The sequence below is a fragment of the Pholis gunnellus genome (genome assembly GCF_910591455.1).
Source record: "Pholis gunnellus genome assembly, chromosome: 19".
Classification (NCBI taxonomy): Eukaryota; Metazoa; Chordata; class Actinopteri; order Perciformes; family Pholidae; genus Pholis; species Pholis gunnellus.
In genome coordinates this window covers 20,163,644-20,174,587 of record NC_136546.1, presented here as the reverse complement: position 1 = coordinate 20,174,587, position 10,944 = coordinate 20,163,644, and the positions used below count along the sequence as shown (strand labels likewise).

Genomic DNA, 10,944 nt, shown 5'->3' with positions numbered 1-10,944 from the left:
CCTGCAGACAGTGACCCCCCCCCCCCTCCTCCTCTTATAGAGTATCACCTGATGAACTGAACTAGAGTCAGTTTACCTGAACCCCTCTGGGAGTGGGCTGCGTTTGGGAGCTGAGTGGGTGTTTCCACTCTGAGGACGAGTCTCGTGAAAAGTAGGTGGCCTCCCGAGGGCCTCCCAAACCCCCAAGGGCCCAAAGTCTCAGTGTCAGTTTGACTTTGAGTCAAACAAAGAGGAAAGAGTTCCTGTGAGAGTGGCTAACAATGGATCACATCCTGTTGTATTGTTGTTGTTTTTTAGCAATAGCAACCATTAGATGATGTTCCCCAGAGGATGAACCCCACTGACGCACACCATGAGGTTGACATGTTTGTGTGTTTGAAGTGAAATATCTCAACACCTGTTGGATGAATTTCCGTGACATTAAGATACACACATTCATCTATACCTCAGGATGAATAGTAATAACTCCCATGATCCCTTGACTTTTTTCTGTTGCACCATAATCATCCAATTGGTTGGTTTATGATCCAAACAGGCACTCTCAAGTACAAACTAAATATTGTATAAATCTCAGAACCTGGACAAATAAAAGCAATTAAATCTAGTATATATATATTATTTCAACAGCAGATGGTGATAACTGACAGTAAATCACCAGTGAGGTCAAACTGAAATGAAAATACAGAATATTTACTCACCGTTTCTTTTATTTTGTCTACCTACCTTGTCATAAATGTGGAGGACAAAATAATAGAAACACCTGTCTGTACCATAAAGTTGAATGAAGCCTCTCAAAAACTGTTTTAAAACAAAATAAATATGTATTACAGGGCTGTTTTATCAGACTTTATTAGTTATAAACTGGTAACTGAGTGTATTTGTGCTTATTTTACAGTTGTAGTACTGCCTCCGGCTCGCCAGGGGGCGCTGCTGCTTTTCTTCTTTCTTTTAAAGTGAGCCGATGTCTCTCTTCCTCCGTGAGGTGAAAGGACACAGAGCAGCGAGCTAACATGACAACATTAAGACCGTTTACCTGCGATGATTTATTTAAATTCAACAATATGTAAGTGAGGTTTTGTCTGTTTTTATCGTACATATTATGTTTACTATCCAGCTGGTGCAAACAAGTAGTTTGTACATCCTGTGTTTGGTTGTACATCCGCTTTAGCAGGCTAACCGAAATTAGCACAGAATGTTGTGCCAAACCCCCTTTAGAAACAGAGATAATTTAGTACTTCCGTTGTTATTAACACAATGATACTTAGTCAATGCTCTAGTTAAACATCGTGTGACTAGTTCGTGTCCTCTGGACTAATCGGCACACATTTAATCAGCCAACTCACTGTCCTTTAGTCAAATATATAAAGCTAACCTAGCTAGGATGTGAGGGAGAAAGTGTCCCTTAAATCATGATGTTTGGTCCGTCACGGGTATTACGTACGATGGAGAGGAGGATGATGGAGGAGAGGAGGAGAAGGATGAAAAAGAGGAGAGGACAGGAGAAGGAGTATGAGGGAGGAAGAGAGATAGAGATGGGAGAGCATTGACTTCAAACATCAGACAGATAAATAACAGTTCACGTTAAAGGTTTTTATTAACTTTGTGTTTTATTCAACAGTAACTTGGACCCTCTGACAGAAACTGTATCCTTCACTTTAAGATGAATGTTAGCTATAACCACGTTAGCTCATTGTTGTCATGTCTTTAGAACTACAAACTCATTCATATGTAGCAGTCGTCTGTAGTTTCCTTTGACCGTTGACCTCCAGTATGGGATCCCGTTCTACCTCCAGTACCTGGCTCACTGGCCCGAGTACTTCATCGTGGCTGAGGCTCCTGGTGGTGAACTGATGGGCTACAGTAAGTTTATTAAATATATATATATATATCCAGTTTATCTTCCTTTTATCAGGTTTCCTGCTGCCTCAAATTGCCGCTGCTTACTGTAATTAGTAACACCTGACGTGTTCTTCCTAAGAGAAGTCATAATGTCTGCTGTGAAATAGGCGTGTTGTTCATTACAATCAATAATGTCACATTCTCTGTAACACGTGCAGTCATGGGGAAGGCGGAGGGATCCGTGGCTCGGGAGGAGTGGCACGGTCACGTCACCGCTCTGTCCGTGGCCCCGGAGTTCAGGAGGCTCGGCCTCGCTGCCAAACTCATGGAGATGCTGGAGGAGATCTCAGAGAGGTTAGTACGCGACGTCGTACCCTGAAGTACGCGACGTCGTACCCACAAGTACCCAACGTCATACCCAGAAGTACACACTACCACTTTAGTCCGCAGGGGCCGACAGAATCATCACAACATTAAAGTTCCTCGTAACTTTAAATGATGCAGAAGCTGCATATATATGATGCTTTTACTCTGAAAGTCTCCTCATCCCGGTGTCTTGTAGGAAGGGCGGGTTCTTCGTGGATCTCTTCGTGCGCGTCTCCAACCAGGTGGCGGTGAACATGTACAAACGTCTGGGCTACAGCGTGTACAGGACGGTGATCGAGTATTACTCGGCCAGCAACGGAGAGCCCGACGAAGACGCCTACGGTGAGACGACACGCCGTCGACGTTTCAAATCAGATTTCAGTTCACTGAGCTTTATTCTTTTCTTTAAATGTGAGAGCTAGAATAGGTTTGACACAAAGTCCTGACACTGTGGTGCGTTCAGGTGCTTTGAGAAGATATGTTGCATTCAAGAACTGTTGAAACTGAAGCTCAAATCAAGAGGAAAACAAATCAAGAGGATATGAACGTCATGTAGGTCTGAAGACGTTATTGGCATGTCAAAGATCATTTAAAGAGGGCGGGTTGATGTGGACAGGAAGGAAGAACAAAGAGTGTATTTTCACATTTAGCTGGATTTTAGTAAATGAAAACAGTCGTAAGCACCGTAAACGACAAATTGTCCCTTTTTTAAAGGCTCAGTTCACCCAACTTATGAAACATTGTCTCACTTGTAGCGGCGTTAATCTGCAGACGGTTTGGTTTTATTTGCAGGGGACGACATCGTTCCGTTTTTAAAAGCTTTGAGCAAAGAGAATTATATTCTTTTAAAGTTTCAGAAGAAACATCTCAAAACAAACGAGACAAACTATCTGCATGGATAAATACCACCAGATCTGAATGTATTTCATGTATTCTGATGAACTGACCCGTGAATGACTCCAGGAGTCTAAATAGAAAGCCTATGTGTTGTGTGTATAACAGCTAACAGAAGGGGGCGCTGTTCCTCCACAACACATCAAATAAAGTCGACTGTTTGTCTCCTTGTTGCAGACATGAGGAAAGCTCTGTCCAGAGACTCGGAGAAGAAGTCCATCGTCCCTCTGCCTCATCCGGTCCGACCAGAGGACATCGAATAACAGCAGACTGTGGCTCTCTGCAGCCTCTCAACATTATTAATATTATATATATATTATATAATATTACAGGCACATTGTACATAGTCAAACTGTCAGAGAGCCACGATGTACAAATATCAACTTTTCATTTCCTGTAAATTCAGTTTTCTTAAGAAAAGAAACAACGAGTGAGTTTGAATTGATGTTTGTATAATAAAGCAGAAGAACACGTCGTACAATAAACACCGATCATCATCATCAGCTGGTTGTTTTTGTTAAAAAAAGAACAAAAAAAACTGATTGGTAGAAAAATGAAACCTGAACGTCTGAGTGGAGATCTACTCTTTATCTTTATCTTCATCTCCGCTCTTCTTCTCCTTCTCCTCTTTCTTCCCTCCATCATCATCATCACTGTCACTCTCGCTGCTGCTGCCGCTGCCGCTGCTGCTGCTGCTGCTGCCTTCATCGTCTCGGTCGTCGTTCGTCTTCTTCTCCTTTTCGGTTTCATTCTCAGCGTTTCTTTCTGAGTCGTTCTCAGGAGGAGCCGCCGGTTCGTCTGAGGACGGCGGCGACGTCGTCGTCGTCTCTTCGGCCGCCTCGGGAGATTTCTCTGGACTTTTCTCGCCCTCATCGTTGTCGTCGTCGTCTTCACCATTTTCGTTGTCTTCACCGTTTTCGTTGTCTTCTTCGTCGTCGTCGTCCACCATCTGCTGCCTCTTCCACATCTTTGCCATGGCCAGCAGTTTGAGGTTGGGCTGGTTGGCGGCGTCCTCTGGGAAGATGTAGTCGTAGTACTCCTCCCAGCCGGCGTCCGACTGAAAGAACCGGGAACAAGAGGTCGAGGTTAACGCCAGAGATCGATTAAAGCGCAAAAACTTCTTTAATCCATCTCACAGTCCAAAGATATTCAGATAATGACGCAAAACAGCAAATCCTCATGTGAAAAGGTTCATTCTCCCTTCATTAATAACTTAAAATATAAATTGATTATCAAGCTTGTGCTCAGTTTGATAGTTTAACCCAATAAAGTCCAGTTCTTACATAATATAGAACATAATATGATCCGGTTCTTACCCCGTCCTCGGCCGTCAGCTTCCTCCTCTTCTTCACCTTGTCGGGCATCAGCTTCCTGACTCTGTCCATCGAGCTCTCGGAGCCAAACTCCCTCTCAAACTCCCTCCAGGACTCCAGCAGCATCAGACGCTCCTCCTTCTCCTCGCAGCTCCTCATGCCCTTGTTGGCCTCCTCGAAGATCTGCCGGCACTTCTGCAGCCGGTCGGGGCCGTCGATGGACAGCTCGTACTTGGCGTAGCTGATCCAGACCTGAGGAAGAGGAAGAGGAGGGTAAGAGTTCAGAGTTCATCGTCTCACAGTGAACGCTCGGTTGGTTGATTAAGAAAATAAGAATAAGGCGGTAACTTCTGGTTCTGAAAAGTGAAGTGAAAGCTTCATGTGTTAAAGCTGCATTCTCTCTAGTGTCCACCAGGGGGCGACTCCTCTGGTTGTATAGAAGTCTATGAGAAAATGACTCTACTTCTCTCTTGATTTATTACCTCAGTAAACATTGTAAACATGAGTTTATGGTCTCAGTCTCTAGTTTCAAGTCTTCTTCAATACAGCATGATGTTCATTTAGTAAATGATGGTCCATTTAGAGTCACACAGACCATAAAGCAGGGGATGCTTTAGGGGCGGGGCTACACAGTGATTGACAGGTCTCTGCTCTCACCTTGACGTGTTGGGTGCGCTGCAGCAGCCTTTTGTAAAGGTTCCTGGTGTTTTCAAACTCCTCCTGCTCGATCTCAAAGTCAATGTAGGACTTCCACAGCACCTGAAAAACACAACACACACATAAGTTAAATATTAATGGAAATATTTGAGATTTCTTTAGTCCGTATCCCTTAAAAACAAACACTAAAATGTTACCTCCGGCATGTCCAGCCGCGGCTGTCCGATGGCGAGTTCGAAGATGGCACGCGCCCTCTCCCCGTCTCCCAGGATGGTCTCCAGCTCGGAGAACTTGATCCAGGTGGTGCAGTTCTCCGGACTGAACTCCAGGTACTTCTCGTACAGCTTCCTGCAGCGGTCGAACTCTCGCAGCTGCAGCTCCAGCTCGATGTAGCCCTTCAGCAGCTTGTTCTTCGGGCATTTACCGATCGCCGTGCCCTGAGGAAGAGAAACCACGATGCCTTTTAGTATTCAAAGAGACATTGTTAACGCTCGACTTCATACATTAAGGAAAGTCAAAACTGTTAATGCATCTTCACCAGATGTTTTATGTTCACATGAACTCAGGTTTGAAAGTCTCACCATGACCCTTCTGGCTCCCTGAAGGTTCTTCTGCCGGATCTCAAACTGAGCGTAGAGCAGCCAGATCTTAGCGAACGTGAACTGAAACGAAAACACAAGATGATCACAATCTTTAGACTTTAGACTTAAACTGAATTTATGATGAGACAAACAAGAGAGTCAGAGAGGTATTCTGAGAAAAAGCTCAAATCTGAATTACCTTTTTATGTGGGATGAGGTCCAGAGAGGCCTGGTACACCTGCCTGGTTCTCTCTGGATCCTGAATAAAAGAATACAAATGTTTCAGAGAGAATGAGCTCAGATTATTGTTGGTTTAGCATCGATATGGCATCTTCATTTATTGGAATTTAAGCTGACGAGCTTTTGAGTGAATTAGTTTGTGAGGAAACTTCTATTCAGTGACGCTGTTGATTAGTTTGTATTGAATTAGAACACCAGCTCTTTGGAACAACCTAAAATATCTACTTCATTGTTATTAAACAAACATATTAAAAAGGACTGTAATTACATTTTTGTCTTGCAGTCTTGAAATTTTGATGAATTTCGCAATTTGTTTCCTCATCTTTTTTTTTTCCATGAACAGGAATTGATCATGTTTATCTAAAGATGTGACGTATTTTTATAAATCATCTTCGGCTTCTAACCTCTCCCGCACAATAAAAAAAATAAAATAATGAATCCCTTTATATTTGACTTTTCTAACTCTTTTACAGGAGTCCTTCCTCCTCGGTCTCTTGAAGTGACGGGTGAGGATGAGGAGCAGCGAGTGAACCCACCTTGACCTCCAGCTCTTCGTACAGAGCGTAGTTGATCCACAGGTAGATGTATCTCTTCCAGTGTCTCTTCTCCTGGATGGGGGGGATGTTGGCGATGGCCCTCTCGTAAACCTCTCGGACCGTGTCGGGGTCGGCGTCGTTCTCCACCAGGCGGAGGTAATCGAACCACGCGTCGTAGTTGTGAGGGTTCGCCTGACGGGGAAAACGTCAGTGGTGAGGACAGGAACATTTAACCTTTTTGTCTGATTTTTTTAAACTTGAAATAAAATTACTTCATAACTCAATAATGGACCAAAAACGTAAGGAATCTGAATATTCATGTGAATCAAGATGAAGTGCTCAAAAGCTCCGGATATATTTTGTAAAAACATTGATTTTCCACGATCAATACCTTGACTTCCTCCTCATACTGGAACCTTCGTTTGCTGACGATGACGTCCTCGATTCCCCTCCGGTCTCCGAACTTCTTCTCGAACATGGTGTAGAACTTGAAGAGCTCCTGCGCCTGGTGCTTAGGGATCCGGTCCAGAGCATACTTGTAGATCACCCGAACACGTTCAAACTGAAAAACGGACGAAGATATCAACGGTTTTAATATTCCAGCAAAAACAAGAAAGCAAAGGAATTGAATTCATTCGGTGGGTTTAGTTTAGTTCGTCACAAACCTCTTTCTGCGTCTCCTCAAACTTGGCGAAGGCCACAAAGAGGTTTTCGTCAACGTAGTCCTCTCCGAAGAACTCCACCGACCTCTCGTACACCTTCCTGCTGTGAGCGATGTAGCCGTGCTTCTCTTCAAAACGAGCGTACTTGATCCAGTTCTTCACTTCGGGGTGAACGATGACGAGTACAGCGGAGTTGAGGTTTTATTACACAACAAACAAATATCATTTTATAATCAAGTTTTTTAAAGCAAAAAACATCCAAATATTCTCTGGTTCCAGTTTCTCTAATGTGAGGATTTACTGACTTTGTCGTCATCACTTCCTCCTCTCATTGGATTAATATTCAGAACACCCACAAAACAAAAGGATATATCGCTCATAGATGGTGCGGCCTTTGTCCACTTCCTTGTAGCGCAGCTCAAAGTTGATGTAGGAGTGCCAGGCCTGCTCATCGGGCTCCCACTCCATCCAGCGCTCGAACGCCTGCCTGCAGCCGGCCACGTTCCCCAGCATCTCCTCCATGTAGGTGTACTTGTACCTTTTACACAAAGGACACAAAGTCAAACGTGAATAAATAATTCCACGCTTTAACGTTAACCATCACAGTGTAAATAAAGTTTTACTGACTCGGTAGAACATGTGTTTCTAGTCTGTGATAATGTTTCATCGTAAACAACCAATCAGTGTTTAAACCAACAGGAGGAGAGCTAGTAACGTTAGCAGCACCGCTAACGGCTAACCAACAAGGTTCACTTCAGTTACATCATGATGCCTTCAGGCTCTGCTCAGTGACATGAGTACTGGCTGAAGGTACATTATCACATTATCATGAAAATGAATATAGTTTTGGTGATGAACTTGAATAAATCCAGTAGTTTGAAGGAGATGTTTTCACATGAATATAAGATAGATATTAGATTCTAACGGTGAAATGAAGCACAAACTGTTGCATTCGTACCAGAACTGGTTGACTCGAGGGAGGATGGTGATGGCTCGGTCCCAGATGTTGCGGGCGTGGTTCACCTGCCGGCTCTTCATCTCCATCTCGGCGTACTTCAGCCACAGCGTGATGTTGCGGTGATCGACGTCCAGCGCTCGCTCGTAAATGGACCGGGCCCTAAAGAAACCCAGAGGAAGCGGCGATGAGGGGAAACTCTACGGCAGAGACGTGTGCGGGAATGTTAGGAGGAAATCATTCTGTGGCTGAATACCTGTGGATCTCCTTCAGGCTTTCCTCCCATTGTGCGTATTTGATCCAGTTACTGATGACAGTCCGGTTCTTTCTGATGTTGTCTTCAAACCCCTGAAAGAAAAGGTAGAAAATAGTTTGACAGAAGTATAATCACATGACACATTTAAGCTAAGTTTTTTATCTAAATCGCCAACTGAAATTTTCGACTCACAGGAGGCTAAATGTTTGTGCTATATATGCTGCATAAATGATGTTTTAGCATCATTTACTTGTTAGTAAATGATGCTAAAACATCCAATACGAATAAAGAATCTCGACTGTTTTGGTCAGATTTCACACTTTCTGCACATTGAAATGAAAACATTTCCGTCGGTGGAGGAAACGAGAGGCAGCCACTCACCTTCCTCTTCTTCAGTTTGTAATCGTTGAGCTCCTCCTCGTCGGTGATCTTCTGTTTCGGCGGCGGCGGCAGAAGTTCGAGCTCTCTCTCTTTGGCTTCTCTCAGCAGCTGCTCAGCAGTGATCTGAACCTCTGCCGGAGCTTTATTCTTCACCTGCAACACAACAAGAACTCCTTTTGACACCAGTTCTTCATGCCGACTATCCATCACTTGTGAAACTGTCCCAATTTATTTTTTGCCCGTAATATAAAGATCTCACTTATCAAGTTGATTGTTTGAGTCAACACAAGAACAGGAATTTAACAGAAATGTTAAAACTGGGAATATTTCAGAGGTAACTGTGAGTAAAACATGGCGGTGTGCGTTTTAACAATACTATACACACATGTAAAGAATCTAAGTGTACTTAATATGACTGTGCTATATGTGTATATGAATGTTTATTCTACAATATACGTAGTATGAGGAGAATTAATTAGTTCTTTGGAGACAGAGCACTCTGTATGTATTGTGATTTTAAATGTTCAATCCTTGTTTACACATGTTGTTCCACTTCTGACAAAGTATATAAACTTACTTATAGAGACGTGTGGACTTGACACTTGTACATAAATGAAACAACTCCTCCACTTCCTACTACTAGATGTACACTGAATACAAATATAAACGTATCACTTCTGTTTTTACTTTGCACACAAAAAGGCGTATTTCTCTCAAACTGTGTTCAGTAATTTGTTAAATTCCTTTGGTGAGACATTCCATCCACCTGACAGGTGTGACATCAATATGCAGATTGAACAGCATGATTATCACACAGGTGTGCCTCCAGCTGGTCACAATAAGAGGCCGCTGTAGAAGTGTGCAGACAGTATCAGATCTTTCACTTCAACTTATGATCAGTGGGAGCGAAAACAAAAAGGTGTCGAGTTCATATTTTAGTGCAGCCAACTCAGCGTACCATCTTTTAAGTGTTTATGAATATTGTAAATGTGTTTGTGTGAGACTTGATTAGATGACTTTGGAGAGGAGATAATACACTTTGTTTTGCGATGAATTAATGTGTAAATTCAAGATGTTATGTACACTTGTTTGGATATATAAGGTGCCTTATAAATCCATGTGGACTTAGCACTTGTCTGAGCACGAAACAAACTAGCATCACTCCTCCTCCTTATGGGCTTGTATGTAGTGTAATGACAGCATTATGTATGCATGTATTATGTATAATATATATATAATTAAAATGAGTTTCCAGAGAGGTGAAAAGCCTAATAATGCAGACAACAGGAAGCACTGACTTGATAACGTATCAGAGCGTAAACACAGTAAAAACCCAAACAAAGTGCAGCATGTTGGACAAATATAACCAATACAAACCCTCAGTTAGCTTACAAAAGGAAAGGAAGCTAACGTCAGCGGTTGTCGAGCACTTGCGGTTTTCGACAGACTGACGTCACCACTCTAAAAACAATAATTGTAATGTATATTCTTATCTGATATTACAGATATAAACGCTCAACACGTGGTCAAAAGCAAACATGCGTAGCCTCCTTTAAACTTTAGCGCTAGCCGTCTGTTAGCATGTAGCTTAGCCGAAGTAAAAAGAGCTCATGGCTTTTCTACTGGAGCTTTTATTTATTTTTCTTACCTTCGCCACCTTCGGTATCCGCTGTTTACCTGCCGCGGTGGACGCCATGTTTGCAAAAACGTATGTTACCAAACTTACTTAAAAAACGTCAGGACAACAACAACACAACTAGAAACACAGTCGACGAAACGTTTTCAAGCGCCAGCCGCCATGACAGTACCCAGCATGCATTGCGAATTCTTCTTCCGTTACTGTGGTTACGGAGTTTGTTAGCGCTAGTTAGCAGTTAGCTAAGGCTGCAGCGAGCCGCCATGATGGTACCCAGCATTCATTGCGAATTCCCTACCGTTACTATGGTTAGTAGTTTGTTTGAGCTAGTTAGCAGTTAGCTGAAGGCTGCTGCAGTTATCCATGTTATAACTTACAGGTGTTTGTTTTGTTTTAATGGAGCTAAAACCGCTACGTATCATTTCGTTTTTTTAATTATTCTAACCACGACCAATAATAGAAAGCTAGTATAAAAAATAAGACTGACGTCATAGTTTATTAAAGGTGTAACTTGTGACAGGTGAGTAACGAACGTTAAACCAACACGTGACGAGGTTGTTGTTGTGGAATGTAACTAAATATATATGTATTATTATTATATATATAGTTTGTTAAAGGTGTAACTTGT

The 10,944-nt window shown here is 42.7% G+C and overlaps 2 protein-coding genes across 2 annotated transcripts; one reads left to right on the top strand and one right to left on the bottom strand.

The window, feature by feature from the left end:
• The first annotated feature begins 956 nt into the window (after window positions 1–956).
• On the top strand, window positions 957–3,410 carry naa20 (N-alpha-acetyltransferase 20, NatB catalytic subunit). The gene is made up of 6 exons (XM_079180581.1): window positions 957–1,063; window positions 1,619–1,643; window positions 1,770–1,860; window positions 2,058–2,193; window positions 2,402–2,547; window positions 3,277–3,410. The coding sequence occupies exons 1-6, from the start codon at window positions 1,011–1,013 to the stop codon at window positions 3,360–3,362; spliced, it is 537 nt and encodes a 178-aa protein (XP_079036707.1). The 5' UTR covers window positions 957–1,010; the 3' UTR covers window positions 3,363–3,410.
• A 269-nt stretch (window positions 3,411–3,679) lies between these two features.
• On the bottom strand, window positions 3,680–10,471 carry crnkl1 (crooked neck pre-mRNA splicing factor 1; the record flags this gene model as incomplete). The annotated part of the gene is made up of 14 exons (XM_079180580.1): window positions 10,329–10,471; window positions 8,681–8,833; window positions 8,300–8,391; window positions 8,047–8,205; window positions 7,460–7,626; window positions 7,092–7,270; window positions 6,818–6,988; window positions 6,427–6,618; window positions 5,850–5,909; window positions 5,651–5,731; window positions 5,267–5,506; window positions 5,070–5,171; window positions 4,416–4,664; window positions 3,680–4,156 (listed from the first exon to the last, which is right to left on the bottom strand). Exons 1-14 carry the CDS (start codon window positions 10,374–10,376, stop codon window positions 3,680–3,682), a joined length of 2,370 nt encoding a protein of 789 aa, XP_079036706.1. The 5' UTR covers window positions 10,377–10,471.
• Between the last annotated feature and the right edge of the window lie 473 nt (window positions 10,472–10,944).

What these genes read in the sequence shown, in the direction of transcription:
- naa20 (XM_079180581.1), top strand. Translation starts at nt 1,011, where the DNA reads ATGACAACATTAAGACCGTTTACCTGCGATGATTTATTTAAATTCAAC. An exon ending in TGGACCCTCTGACAGAAACT is followed by an intron (nt 1,644 to 1,769) that starts GTATCCTTCACT and finishes GTTGACCTCCAG; the next exon opens with TATGGGATCCCGTTCTACCT. An exon ending in TGGTGAACTGATGGGCTACA is followed by an intron (nt 1,861 to 2,057) that starts GTAAGTTTATTA and finishes TAACACGTGCAG; the next exon opens with TCATGGGGAAGGCGGAGGGA.